The sequence below is a fragment of the Perognathus longimembris genome, chromosome 1, assembly GCF_023159225.1.
Source record: "Perognathus longimembris pacificus isolate PPM17 chromosome 1, ASM2315922v1, whole genome shotgun sequence".
NCBI classification, from domain to species: Eukaryota; Metazoa; Chordata; class Mammalia; order Rodentia; family Heteromyidae; genus Perognathus; species Perognathus longimembris.
In genome coordinates this window covers 95,305,459-95,319,171 of record NC_063161.1, presented here as the reverse complement: position 1 = coordinate 95,319,171, position 13,713 = coordinate 95,305,459, and the positions used below count along the sequence as shown (strand labels likewise).

Genomic DNA, 13,713 nt, shown 5'->3' with positions numbered 1-13,713 from the left:
ATGATCTGTCTGCCACTAAAAACAATAACAAAACTAACCTTACCTGCCTTACCTGTTATTTGTTTATGCTCATAAAGTTACCCTGGGACTTTCTTTTGCCTACTATAGATGTGGCTGGTGGTTATTCCTACTCCATGCTTGATGCAATCAGAAGAGCAGTGATGGTTTCCAATATCCTTTTAATTAATAAGGTAAATGAGAAAGGCCTCACAGTCAAAGAAGTCTTCAGACTAGCTACTCTTGGAGGAAGCCAAGGTAATGACTATTTCCATCCAATGAAATGTGTGATCCTGCTAATCTGTGTCCTGGGAATCTGTATAAAGACAAATTGTAGTAGACTATTGGGAATCTCCTGTTTGTGACTATCATGTCTGATATGACACACTCAAAATTTATCCATAAAAGTATGCACTCAGTTTTGTGGTCAAAGAATCATTCTTTCAATGAATTCACTGTGGATCCATGTGATGCATGATTTTCATAGCCATCTCCTTAATGGACACTGACATTAGTCACATGCATATGAATTCTTTAAAAATTATCCATTCTTACATTGTATCAGGTGTTTACTGTGATAATCTTTTTTTTTTTTTTTTTGGCCAGTCCTGGGGCTTGGACTCAGGGCCTGAGCACTGTTCCTGGCTTCTTTTTGCTCAAGGCTAGCACTCTGCCGCTTGCGCCACGCCACTTCTGGCCATTTTCTGTATATGTGGTGCTGGGGAATCGAACCCAGGGCCTCATGTATATGAGGCAGGCATTCTTGCCACTAGGCCATATCCCCAGCCCCTACTGTGATAATCTTAATAGTGAAAAAGATAGTCATGACTTATTGAGTGCTTATTATATGAAAAGGTACCAGGTAATGCAGTATATTTGAGTCCTTATTGGAGCCTCACAACCAGTTAGTTATTAATTGCACAAAGAAGCCAAATGAGGTCTATACATCTGTTAAGCTACAATGTGCCATGATTTGCATCAAGAAAAACTAATGCTAGGATAAATATTCCTGGCTACCCCCTTCTCCACTGTGCTAACCTATGCAAATCTCTGGGTAGCCCTTGTGTTTGGTTTATATATGGATGGATAATAATTACACGAGTCTCTTTAAAGGGAGAAAGATATAAAAATATAGTTGGTTGATATGTAAATATTGCTTATCAGCTTTCATTAATTCTTAAGCTTGGCTACATTTTTATGTAAAATATGGAAACTATAAGCATACTGATTTAAATTATATTGAAAATATATGACAGTGAGATAACCATAAAATCTAAAGTAGCTAGTGAGAAATTAAAATATATAGACATGGATAAATGTAGAAATGGAGAGTGATAAAAACTAGTACTGTTGAAGAGCAAATCTGAGTGTTCTGGGGTAAAATAGACAACATAAAAGGAAGTAGTGGTAATAGGGCTGGAGCGCTAAGTTTCAAGTTACCTGTTCTTTCAAACAGGACTCCCTCATCCCCACCCCACCACTGTATTTGCACATCTGAATTTGGCTTGCATTGTTCTGCCATCTGTTTTCATGATGCAAACAAGATGAATTTAAATAATGCTCTTTTTATTCTAGGCTGTCTGTGATTTTCTCCGTCAGGATCCTGTTACTGATCAAGCTGCAATGACATACCAACCAAGTCATTTCTGCCTTACAGTGTAGCTTTGAAATTTATGTTTCTAAGTCATTTGGTTTACTTTTATGGAATTTCTTCTCCTTGGCTGGAGTCTTTACCATAGCCTGAGTGAAATGGGATGAATAGATCCCTGGTTAAAGTGTGACATTTTCCCAGTTCAGTCACAACCTTTGCACCCACTCTTTCAAAATCAAGATTAAGGCAGCAAAACTGCATTTCCTAAAATTCATTCAAATCGATCACCATCCCAGCTGAGTCCATCAGCAAGAATCTAAATTTACATTGATTTATCAGTTCACTGAAAAGATGTCATTTTCTGTAAGTTCATTCTTGGTCTCTTCAGATTCTAGTGCATAGCCCAGCCAGTTCTATACACATTATTAAACTTGTCTGGACCCTGGCAAATTGTACCTGGTTTTCTGACCTGTTAAGCATATAACAATTTTAGATATACTGTGCTCATTAAAATCTCATACTTGTCTCTCTGTCAAAGGCAAAGAAATGGTAGAGCATACTTAGTGAAGGAGGAGGAAATTTCCAGTATTTTTTCTATCACATTCAGCCCTTCCCTCGCCCCTAGCAATTAGTACAAGTCACTTAATTGCTTTTAACATTTCTAATTATTTTCTCACCCTTCTCTTGCTGTGAAGATTCTTCCAATTTTTTAAAAGTCTTCTTTTTCTGGGAATAAAAGAGTTGCCCTGTAAATAATATTTGAAGCACAAGTAAGGATTCTAAGTGCTTTGAAAAGTGTTAAGTCTTCTGAAAACTTGTGCAGAGAAATATAACGTATCAGAAATTGAATAGCAGAGAAAGAAAATCTATTCAATGTTTTCACCCTGGACAGTATCCTGACAGTGATACAATGTACCAAACACATGTAAAAAGTGATATAAATAATGCTACACCTGAGCTAAAGCTGTTAATTAAGCCTCCTTTCCTTGTAACCTCAGTGCCCTTGCTTAAATCAGGGGCTTTAAGGAAATTCAGTTTCAGTAGCTTCAGAAAACCAATTACCCTAGTCTTCTGACCCTAAAGCATAATAAGTGAGAGATGATCTTCACAGGCATCTGATAACTGCAAAACATGAATTATAGCTGTAAGGTGGACTATGTCAACAGACATGCCCTCTTTTAGAAAAATGATTCTTCTCAGGCAAAACCAAATCAAAACAAAACAAAAACAAAAATCTTTCAGGTTACAAAGAACAGATTGCTTTTTAATACCATTGGGACTCTTGAGCTAAGAGGATCTGTTCACATTGAAAAGTGAGTTTTGTTTTCAAAGCATTTATATTAAGGAATTCATGCCTTCATTGACAAATATGCAAACGATGATTTTTACTTATTTATTTGAAGTTCATTTTACTGCCATAAAAATAAGTCTTGTCAGCTATTTCATGGAATACAAAGAACACAAAGGCAAGGCAAGGAGTTGGAGTATTGGGGAAAAGAAGAGGAAGGACGAAGAAGATGGCCATTCCAGAAAGTATGTTTTTTAGAGTGATGAATGAAAAACAGGCCAGTTGGCTCTGAACTGTACTAACAGAGCAGAAAGGAAGACATTATCAGAATTATGACTTTAGTGATGAAGGGAACTATTTTTATTCTCAGATTTTTCTTTCCTGTGCTGTCTCTGCTTTCTCCAAGTAGAAGTCTTGTGACCTATTGGAATGAGAGAACACTTTTCTGCCTCACTATTAAGATACTAATTTTTTTTCGAGTTATATGTTGGCAGATTCTGTTTTTGCAACCCAGGATATGCACATGGCTAGATGGCTTGCAGTACTGATTGAGAATTTATTTTTTCTCCTTTCGCAGCATTGGGGCTGGATAGTGAGATTGGAAACTTTGAGGTGGGCAAGGAATTTGATGCTCTCCTGATCAACCCCAAAGCATCTGACTCTCCCATTGATCTCTTTTATGGGGAGTTTGTTGGTGATATTTCTGAGGTAAGTCAAAGAGGCCATTAATAGCTTCCCTGAAACTGAAAGAGTTTAATGGAATGCATCAGAATCTGAAATCAGCTTGGTAATAATCATTCCATGACAGCAATATTAAAAATACTTGCATTAGTAGTAAATTTATTTTCAGTGCATTTGCATATTTGAATGTATTTGTCTAAGGAGCCACAATACAGCTATCATCTGTTGAACACTTGATATATGTGGTAAACAGAGGTGAGGTTAAACACTTTCTTATATAATTTTGTTTAATCATCAGAACCCTAATAGAGATTGAAAACTATTAATATCATTTTGTTAACCAGATATTGAGGCTTAGTGAAGGTAAGTAATTTATTTCAAGACTCATAGCTAATAATTAGTAGGCTGAGTTTAGCTTCAAACCTTGAATTTTCTGACCACTAAACACTAGGCACTTGATCTTATGCTATGTTTTTTAATTTTTAGAGAAATGCAGTTTTGTTTCTTGTATTATAAAATCTGTTCTGAGCCAGAAAAGTGGTATATGACTGAATTCCCTGTAATAGGTAGGTGTAGAAGAAAGACTATGAGTTTCAAACCAGCCTGTGGTACATAAAGACTTTGTCTCCACGAAACAAGGGCTGGGGTGATGGGGGCATACACACACACACACACACACACACACACACACACACACACGCACACACGCACACACACACATACACACACACAACTGCACACATGCAAAGAGCTGTGAATAAAATAAACCCATACATCAATAATGATTGTACATTAGCCTTACAACTTAAGGTCTGCTCAGGGGAAGGTCAAAAAAATCTCTTCTGGGTTTTATGACCTGCTTTGGGGGAAAAGGAGAGGAGAAAGTCAAAGCGTCCTTCCTGTCTTTGATCTTGAGGTAGCATGCAGGACTCCATCATTCTTTCCTTGAAACCCTTATTAGAACTTTTTTATGCTAGAGAATAGTGTTATATAGTTCATCTTTTACTTACATGAACTAATTGATTTCTTTAATTTACATAATACTGTTGCCTCTGAAGATTTCAAGATGGTATCCAAGAACTTTTTAGTTTTGGGTAAACATTTGTTAATAGCTTGTGGTTATCTTAGATTGTTGTTGTTTATTTTAGTTTTCTTTTGAAAGACTGTTTCTTTTTTTTTCCCAGAGTTAATGTTTGGGTTTACTTGCTCTATGCTTCCCACACTCATAAGATCATCTTAGGCGAAGGGTGGGGGGCACGAGAACCAATCTACATTTGGTTCTGCAGCCCTAAAATGGGAATTATAGCAGCAACAAAGACACAGCAGTATTATGAGGATAAGTGAAGGGATGTGGTCCTTGCAGTGGGCTACAGTGGAGAGTAGGAAAGTGCCACATAAAGGGGCAAGCATCAGCTAAGGAGGAAGACCTAACTCCTCCTGCCTCTTCAAGAGGGCAGTCACACCCTAGTCCTTTCTAGTCTGTTCAATAACATGTATGGAGGGTGGCCCTCTGAGCCACACTTACTGCAAGGAGAAAAGAGGCTGGGAATGGTGACACTGGCCTATAATCCACGCTCTTGGAAAGAAGCTGAAGCAAGAAGATATTGTATTGCAGGCTGGTCTGAGATGAGATGAGAAGAGAGAGAGGGGTGGGGAGAAGAAGGAGGGAGGGAGAGGGAAGAGGAAGAGGGAGAAAAGTAGAAGAGGAAGAAGAAGGAGGGAGGGAGGAAAGAAGGAAGGAAGAAAAAGGAAGAGGTAAAAAAGAGGGAAGACAGAGAAGAGGAGGAAGTGGTGGAAAGAGCCATGGGCAGACTTGACTGTTTCTTTTCTAATTAACAGAAAGTAGAAAACTTTGCCATTGAAAAAATAATTTTATTCCTGGACTTTGCCATCTACTATTTCCTGTGAGATATTTTCTCAGTGTACTAACCATTATTTCTTACTACCTGTCTTTACTTTGCATTTTAGGCTGTTATCCAGAAGTTTCTCTATCTCGGTATGTAAATAGACGTCTATGTGTTAAATAAAATCTTTGTCTTTTTTCTTGAGCATAGCTTTCAGTATGTCTATAGTGTACTAAGATATAAGTTTGTTCATCTGCTTTGATTCATTATTTTAACAGTTCTCAAATTCAGGCCTGAATATGGCACAATATTTAAAGGTAATCTTTGAAATACACATGACTCCCTAAAGCATATACTCATAAATCTCAAGCTGAGATACATATAGAAGAGCAGAAGAGAGCTTCATGTCTACCCCCCATTCTTCTTATTCTGTACCCCACATTGGCCCTCCCATGTAAGTATGCAGTGGATATCATAGGCACTTCTAACAATTCCCATTCAATTCTGTTCCCTTAGAAAGAAACTGTAGGCAATGAAGATTTCCCCTTCTCTTTCTTCCATTAGTGAGTTCAGTGCTGAGTGATCTTGAGAGAGAGATAATGCGTGTTAATTCAGGTTTTTCAGTTGTTCATCTTACTATGCTGAATAGAATTCTGGAAAGGAAAACTTAAGAATTCCTTTTCCAATTGGGCTAGAAATGTAAGCCAACCTCCTCCACTGAAAGAACAGGCACAGAAGGCCAATGGAACTTTCTGCCATAGGTAAAGAATTCAGATCCTGATCTTCAAGTGAGCTATGGATCATATCATCCTGATCTGATTACAAACCACTTGAGACAAGAAAAAAGAGAAAAAAGAGAGAGAACTAGCTCATGTCTCGTGTTCCCTCTCTTTTGTTTCCAACACCAATCGATAACAATTAAAATAATGATTGACCCTTCCCCCAAAGCACTTTATAAATGATTCTTTTGATTTTTCTTTCAGGAGATGATCGAAATATTGAGGAGGTGTATGTGGGTGGAAAGCAAGTGGTTCCATTTTCCAGCTCAGTGTAAGATGCCTGAGCATCTTGAATTTCTCCTGGGATACCGTGATTCTTCATCTCCCTTGTGCTCAGGCACAGTTAGAAAGTCAAAGTAGCACCTTGTTCTTGGATGACTCTCTCTTTCTGTGTCTAGTTACAATGTTTACTTGGTAAATTGTTTGAAGGAAGTGCACTGATTCTCTGGCTGGGAGCTTTCATACTCTTATGAAAAAGTCTCCCTTTTGAGCTGTTCAGCTTTACTTTCAGCTCAAGGAAAATGTTATTGCGCATGGTATGTTAATTGTATGATTGAAATAAATAGTTTCCATATAAGGAGATGGTAGAGGGAAAAGATTAGATATGTTGATCTATTAGGTGTGAAAATTAGGAAACTGAATATGGATCCAAACGTATATTTTTCATGAGAAATGAGGATTTAGACTGTGAACAAACCTTGAAAATCATTTCAGATTGCTTGAAAATTATATAGAGAGCATATTCATTTCAAAGAGAATTTACTGGTTTCTGAAATGTGTTTCTAGATTGACTCTATGTTTTGGAAATCTGCGCCTAATGCAATTTGCATTTCACAGGCATGTTATTGTTAGACTGTCATCTTTCAGGATGGATGTCAGAAACTGAATGCCACATGTTGTTTTTTTAAAAAATATATAGTTCTGTGCTTCAAAGTGTTTGACAAAAGTTGAGTAGTAAAGGTTTAAAGTCTCTTAGGGATATTACTCATGAAACTATATGCTATAAATAGTTGTATTTTTGTGTACTTTAAAAATGTCCTCATTTGAAAGTGTGTGATGTTATAACTGCTTCCACCTTATTTGAAGACAAACAAATTCTAGTCTCCATTGCTGTGTAGATTTCAGTCTTCATTAACCACAAGGACCTATCCTAAGAGAACAGATTCCTTTGCAATGGCCTATTCTAACCAGAAGGATGCTATAGTTGCTGGACATATTGTGCGAGTGTATCAATCTGATGTATAATGTAGAACAAATCCTCTTAAATGTTATTTAAAACTCTTTGGAATCTGTACACAGAAAACACTTTATTTTCCAATTTTATTTAATTATCCTTTCAATTTTTATTATTTTTCCCAGAAATAAGACTATCAGGATAATAAAAAATTGTATAGATGGTCCCTTATTATTTACATCAGCAGAACTTACACATTAACTGTGGCAGACATTTGTGAACATTAAGCAAATTAAAGGGGATTTTATGCATCCTAATTAAGTACTGTAGGGTTATTTGTTATAGCAGAACAAAAGGCAAGTGAGGTATTTATGATAAATCCTTAAAAGTTATTAATGTGATTCTCATTTGAATCTTATAATTTTCTTATATTTTTCCAAGCACTATATTTTTTTCCAAAACAGGAGGGAGAATAGATTTTTCTTAATATATCATGATATTCCTACATTTTAGGTATAACTCCTTAATTTTATCATGTAATATAAAAATTTACCACTAATTTCATATTTACAGAATTAAGAACATAATTTCTCTCTCTTCTGCAATATAAATGTTATTTTCAAATGTTCATGCTAATTCGACAGTCATTTACCCCAGTACTTTTTTCCTAATAGAAACACGTTTAGATCTGATAATATAAAAATGACATCTAATGATAGGAATTGTTTTAGTCTTTTCAAAACAATAAACAATGATTTGTTTTGCAGGATACTAAGTAACTGAGAAAATCTAATTTCTACTCTCTGTCTTTCTAACTTCAGAACCCTGTCAAATTTATCTACCAAATTTCTCATTTTTTTTTTACAGTGCTAGTATTTTCTGCTTTATCTTTTAACTTCTGCCAAAGGCACTTGGATATACAATGTCTTAGCCCTTACCAAGTGTCTAGATGAAACACACAGGTTGAGCAGCTTTTAGATAAAATATGTGGAAAATGCTGATAGCCAATAGCTATTTCCAGCGTTTGTAAATTTCTACACTTGTCCCTTCATTAATGTTGATGTTAAGAATTAGTTTCCACTTAGACTTAGAATTCATGTGCAGTGATATAAATAAGTGTAATATCAGAAGCAGGAATAATGGCCATATCCTACCATTGTGTCCACTGTTCAGTTGAGCCCTGGTAGTATGCTAAATACCTGAGTAAACTTTCATGTAGAATATAGTGTGTTGAGATGTTTACACATATTTTGCTCTCTCTGAATCCCTTTTAACTTAACATGTTTTATTTCCCCATGTTCAGTGTTCCCAGTATGTTGCACAGGCTTTTAGTACTATAGGCATTTGCCATACATGGGGCTAGATGTTCTGCACTTGGAAATGTTGCCTTTGCCTATGTAATTTGACTTTCTGAATTGTGGAACGGCACTATTCTAAGCCAAACCTATTTGTCACATTGTGTTTCTCTGGTTTGCTCTCTGACAGGAATGAATTAAAATCTTAACGGTTTACCATCCTTCCCTCACATCATTTGCCTAATTTCTCTGGTATTTTCCTCTAGATACATTTTCCCCCCCCTTTTTTTTTTCTGTCTTTTTTTTTTTTTTTTTTTTTTGCAGTCCCAGGGCTTGAACTCAGGGCCTGGGCATAGTCCCTGAGCCTCTCTGTGCTCAAGGCTAGCACTCTACCATTTGAGTGGCAGCACCACTTCCAGCATTTTAAGTCTCACAGACTTTCCTGCCCAGGCTGACTTTGAACCTCAATCCTCAGATCTCAGCTTCCGGAGTAGCTAGGATTACAGGCATGAGGCACCGGTGCCAGGCTTTCTAGATACATTTTTAAGGATACAAATATATTCAAAAATACCTATTTTGGATTTACAAAATAGAGGGAAACATGGAAGATACAGGATTAAGGATGTCAGAGGTCACTCTAGACATTTGCTAAGACCAAGGATACTTCTTTTCAATATATCTTTCCAGCTGCATCTCCAATTGAAATTGTCAAAGGTTTAGAATCCAAGAAGATATTTTGGATCACTCTCACACTCTTCTTGTCAAGCAGGGCAGAGGCTTTCTGAGTTAATGCTGCTAGCAGGAAAACACACTGAATCTCTTTTCTATTTCAGTGAGAAGGAAATGGTAGAAAAATCTCCCTTTGTACTTGGCTGGTTGTGAAGTGTGCCCTATGAATACCCATGTTGGCAGCTGCAATGAGATCATAGAAGATACAAAATGAGTGTGAGATATATAGCAGTGTGTTTTGAGTCTTCACTCTTTTATCAAACTCTTCCCATTTTTAAGCTCCTTTTTTTTTTTTTTTTCACCCTGGAACCAAACATATGGAAAGCTTCAGACACGAGCTGGGAGGCATGTTGTACTAATCCTACCTTGTTGCATCTACCTGGATGATACCCCAAACTAGATGCTTCATAAGCTATTTGGACATCTTTTCAGTGCTGTACACATTTTTTAAGTAAATATTTTTTGCAGAAAACCTTCACTTGATTAAAAAGAAGGCCCTAGGTTATTAAAAGGTCATCTAAGAATTGTCTGATGGGTAATGAGTTGAAATTATTTTTAGGATCAGAATTTTAAGGTATTTTTTAAAGTCCTAAAGGAGAAGCTTGCAATTTCAAACCTACTAGCTACTTTAGGTATGACTTTTGACCTTATACTTTGTAAATGTCTCTAGAGGAGTTAAAGAAGTACACAAAGGAAGGACATTAAACAAATATCCAGAGACCTGGAATGGAGAGCATTGATTTGTTGAGAGTCAGGGGGGAAGCACAGAAATGGTGGGACAAAGGGTGAAATAATTCAGCAGTGATACTATACTCACTAGACCCTATGTTGGAAATGAACTATATAACTTCGGGGTGGGGGGGGCGGCACGGGAAGCTGGGAGAAAATGAGGGAAGAGGTGACACTGTTCAAAAAGAAATGTACTCATTACCTGATTTATATAACTATAACCCTTCTGTTCATCACCTTTACTATCTCTATACAGATATAGGATACTGTTAGAAAAGATGCTGTTGACCTTGGATACCATGAATATTTTATACACAAGCTTACTTCCCTTTCCTCCAAATAGTCTTGAGCACAAGATGGAGAATCGCGGAGTTAGTTTGTGGATCAAGTCTGAATTTAGTAGAACACAAGTCAAACTGGCCAATAATGAAATAAAATGTAAATGCCAAAGCACCTCTCACAATCTTTCAGGCTTAAGTACTTGAATATCAGATGTCATTCTTAATTTTTGTTATATGAAGGTGATTTTTCTGTCCATTTCTTACCCAAAAGCCTGTCAGAAAGCATTCTTTAGTGAAAACCACCTTACACTGTTGATGAAATTCTTATTGCTGCTCATAAGAATATATATAAATATATACATGCACATATATATGTAGTCATGGGGACATTTTTTCTGTCAGCATTTGTATAATTTTCTTGTTATTATGATAATTGAGCTTCTTTGTGCTTCAGAAAAAATAAATGGGATTTGTGTTCACATTTCTTACATTGTGAATTTTCTTTGTTTGGTGTTATTGTGAATTCTATCAGTCTGCTAGAAGGAACAAGAATCCTTAATGCTTTTCTCTTTTTAGCATGTTTTTGTAAAAAAAAAAAATTAGCTGTGGACAACATTCATCTTCCATCCTATAATAGTCAAAGCTTTTTTAAATTAAGCTATCAGGTTCATGCATTTAGGACCAGATTGCTATTGCTTTTGGTTTCTACTACTTTTAAAGTTACAGTCTAGAATAAGAAGTGCTTCTTTCTTCAAGTATCCACTCACAGGGACACAGCAGAGGGAGGTAGTTCTAAGAGGGCAATTTGCAGATATCAGTACCTATATTTTAAAAAATCTGGAAGATCTCAAATAAATAACCTAATGGTACATATAAATTGTTAGAAAAAGAAGAACAAACTCCAAGCAGATAGAGGGAAAAGCAAAAAATAAAGATCAGTACTGAAAGTAATAAAATAAAAACTAAAGAAATAACACAAAGAAACAACTTTAAAAAAGTTGGTTTCTTCTTTTACACACATATCCCATCTATGATTTTTTTCAACGCTATTGTATTTTCTTTATTTTTTACTTCTAATACAAAACATACAGTGAATGTATTCTACAAATTCACTCTCAATGTCTGAGAAAGGTACTAGGTGGCTTTAGTGACTTAGCTTTTCTATTCTTTCTTGCTGAATCCTCCGATAACTGTAGAACGTACTGGAAATGTAATATTCTGAGAGAGCTTGGAGCTACCCAGGCTCTGTGTCTATCTGTCCTGAAAGGGACTTGTCCCCAGTGATTTAGCTTAGCATGTCCAGTTCCCTCTTATATAAAACCAAGGGCACCATGTACTTTTGAAGTCCTTGAACTATGACTTAATCCACCCTGGGAAGATTTTTTTGAGCCTTGGGAACTGTTTCACTGCAAATTCTAGAATGGTATTTTGCTTTCTATCTGTAATAATAAAGTTGTCTCATTTGATTTAGTGTATGATTTATTTTATCTGACCAAACATATGCAATTGATTGAAACTGTAGCCAAAGATACAGTGGGCATGTGTGAGCCTGCTTCATACAACTTACTAAACATTTGTTTTGTCTCTTAATTTAGTATAGCCAGGCACCAGTGGCTCACATCTGTAATGCTAGCTACTCAGGAGATGGAAATCTAAAGATCATGATTCAAAGCCAGCCTGGGAAGGAAGGTCTATGATACTCTTATTTCCAATAAACTACCAAAGAAGCAGGAAGTAGAGCTGTGGTCAAGTGGTAGAGCATTTGCCTTGAGCAAAAGAAGCACAGGGACAACACTCAGACCCTGAGTTCAAGCCCTAGGAATGACCAAAAAAAGAAATTTGTCCAATACACAGACAAGAAATGTCATGGACATGAATGAACAATGATGTGTGTCTAATTTGCAATTGTGGGCAAAAAAAAGAAAGCCTGTATGATACATAATTGATAGACACATGACAATTGTTATGTGGTCCTAAACTAGGAACTTAAATATGAGTTAAACATAAATAAAATACTTGCCTGTTATAAAATAAGACTTCTGATAGGTGTTCCAAGCGTCTGTGAAGAGGCTACTGGGTTAATGGAGCAGAAACTACACATTACTGCTACCGACAGGAATGGGCTTTCTGTTGTTGTCTTGATATTGTTTTAATTTTCCTTAAAATAATAAGGGGGGAATATTCTCTTTCTACTAAATCAATTTTTAAGAAGCATCATAAAGAGTAATACATGTGTTTTTCCATTAGTTCATATATTACTTAATATATGAACTTCAATCCTGCCTGTAATTTGGATCATCATTGTAAAATTACCCAAAATTCAACTGTGTTGTCATAATAGTTGAATTTATGTTTTGGAGTACAAATGTATATGGTGAGTTGAATATGGAGAAAACTTGGTTGAGAAATTTCTCTCTCTCTCTTCTTCCCTCCCCCTTTCCCCCCTCTTTCTTTCTTTTGTAGGTCCTGGGGCTTGAACTCAGAAACTGGGTATTGTCCCTGAGCATTTTTGCTCAAGGTTAGTGCTCTGTCACTTTAAGCCACAGTACTACTTCCAGTTTTCTGGTGGTTAATTGGAAATTTTAAAAAAAGAAAGAGTCCCACCAAATTTCCTGCCCAGGCTGGCTATGAATCACAATCCTCAGTCCTCAACCACCTAATTAGTTAGAATTACATGCATAAGCCACCAGCACCTGGCTCAGATGAGCACTTTCTATTGATGAATACTTCCTTCTTAGAACTGTGCCATCTTCCCCACAACCAGGCAAAAAATGATTTTGAAAAATAGACAAATTACATGTGTAGTTACCAAATACCAAGCTCTCCCCATATACGGCCTAGAAAATAAGAAAATGTTCACTCCTTCTCATTCCTGTTGAAAGGGAACCCAATGTTGCATGCAATGAAAGTGAGAAAGACCATGGAACCATTATCAGTCAGCAGTCACAGGCTCTCTACAAATTGCTTAAGAACTGGAACTTGTTGCTTCTTGGCTGAATTTCTCTAAAGCAGACTTTTGTGAAACCAATATCAAACAAAGCCACGGCCCATAAATGAATGTCCTAAGGAAGAGTTCATTTTTTTGTCTTCTACTTCTATGTCCTGAAATACTTGAGACATCTTAAATAGCCTTGATTGTTTTTGTGCTTGCTTTTGTTTTTATTGTAATGCAAGTCAGTTCTAGCCATACCTGAGCTAGAGAACAAATTCAGGCTGGCTTTGTGCTTGGAGAGCATTTTGATAACCTTGACTAGACCACATCAGCAAATCAAGGGGTTGAGGATCTTTTGTTATTGAAGAGGATGAATTTAAAAGCTCCAGAAAA

At 36.4% G+C, this 13,713-nt stretch overlaps 1 protein-coding gene across 1 annotated transcript in view; it reads left to right on the top strand.

Annotated features, from left to right (window-relative positions):
• The window catches only part of Gda (guanine deaminase), a 75,882-nt gene extending 69,427 nt beyond the window's left edge, over window positions 1–6,455 (top strand). Inside the window, exons 11-14 of the mRNA XM_048351766.1 lie at window positions 109–255; window positions 3,454–3,584; window positions 5,526–5,553; window positions 6,385–6,455. Of these exons, the coding sequence (XP_048207723.1) occupies window positions 109–255; window positions 3,454–3,584; window positions 5,526–5,553; window positions 6,385–6,455 (377 nt within the window). The remainder of the gene's footprint in view (window positions 1–108; window positions 256–3,453; window positions 3,585–5,525; window positions 5,554–6,384) is intronic.
• The last annotated feature ends 7,258 nt before the right edge of the window (window positions 6,456–13,713 follow it).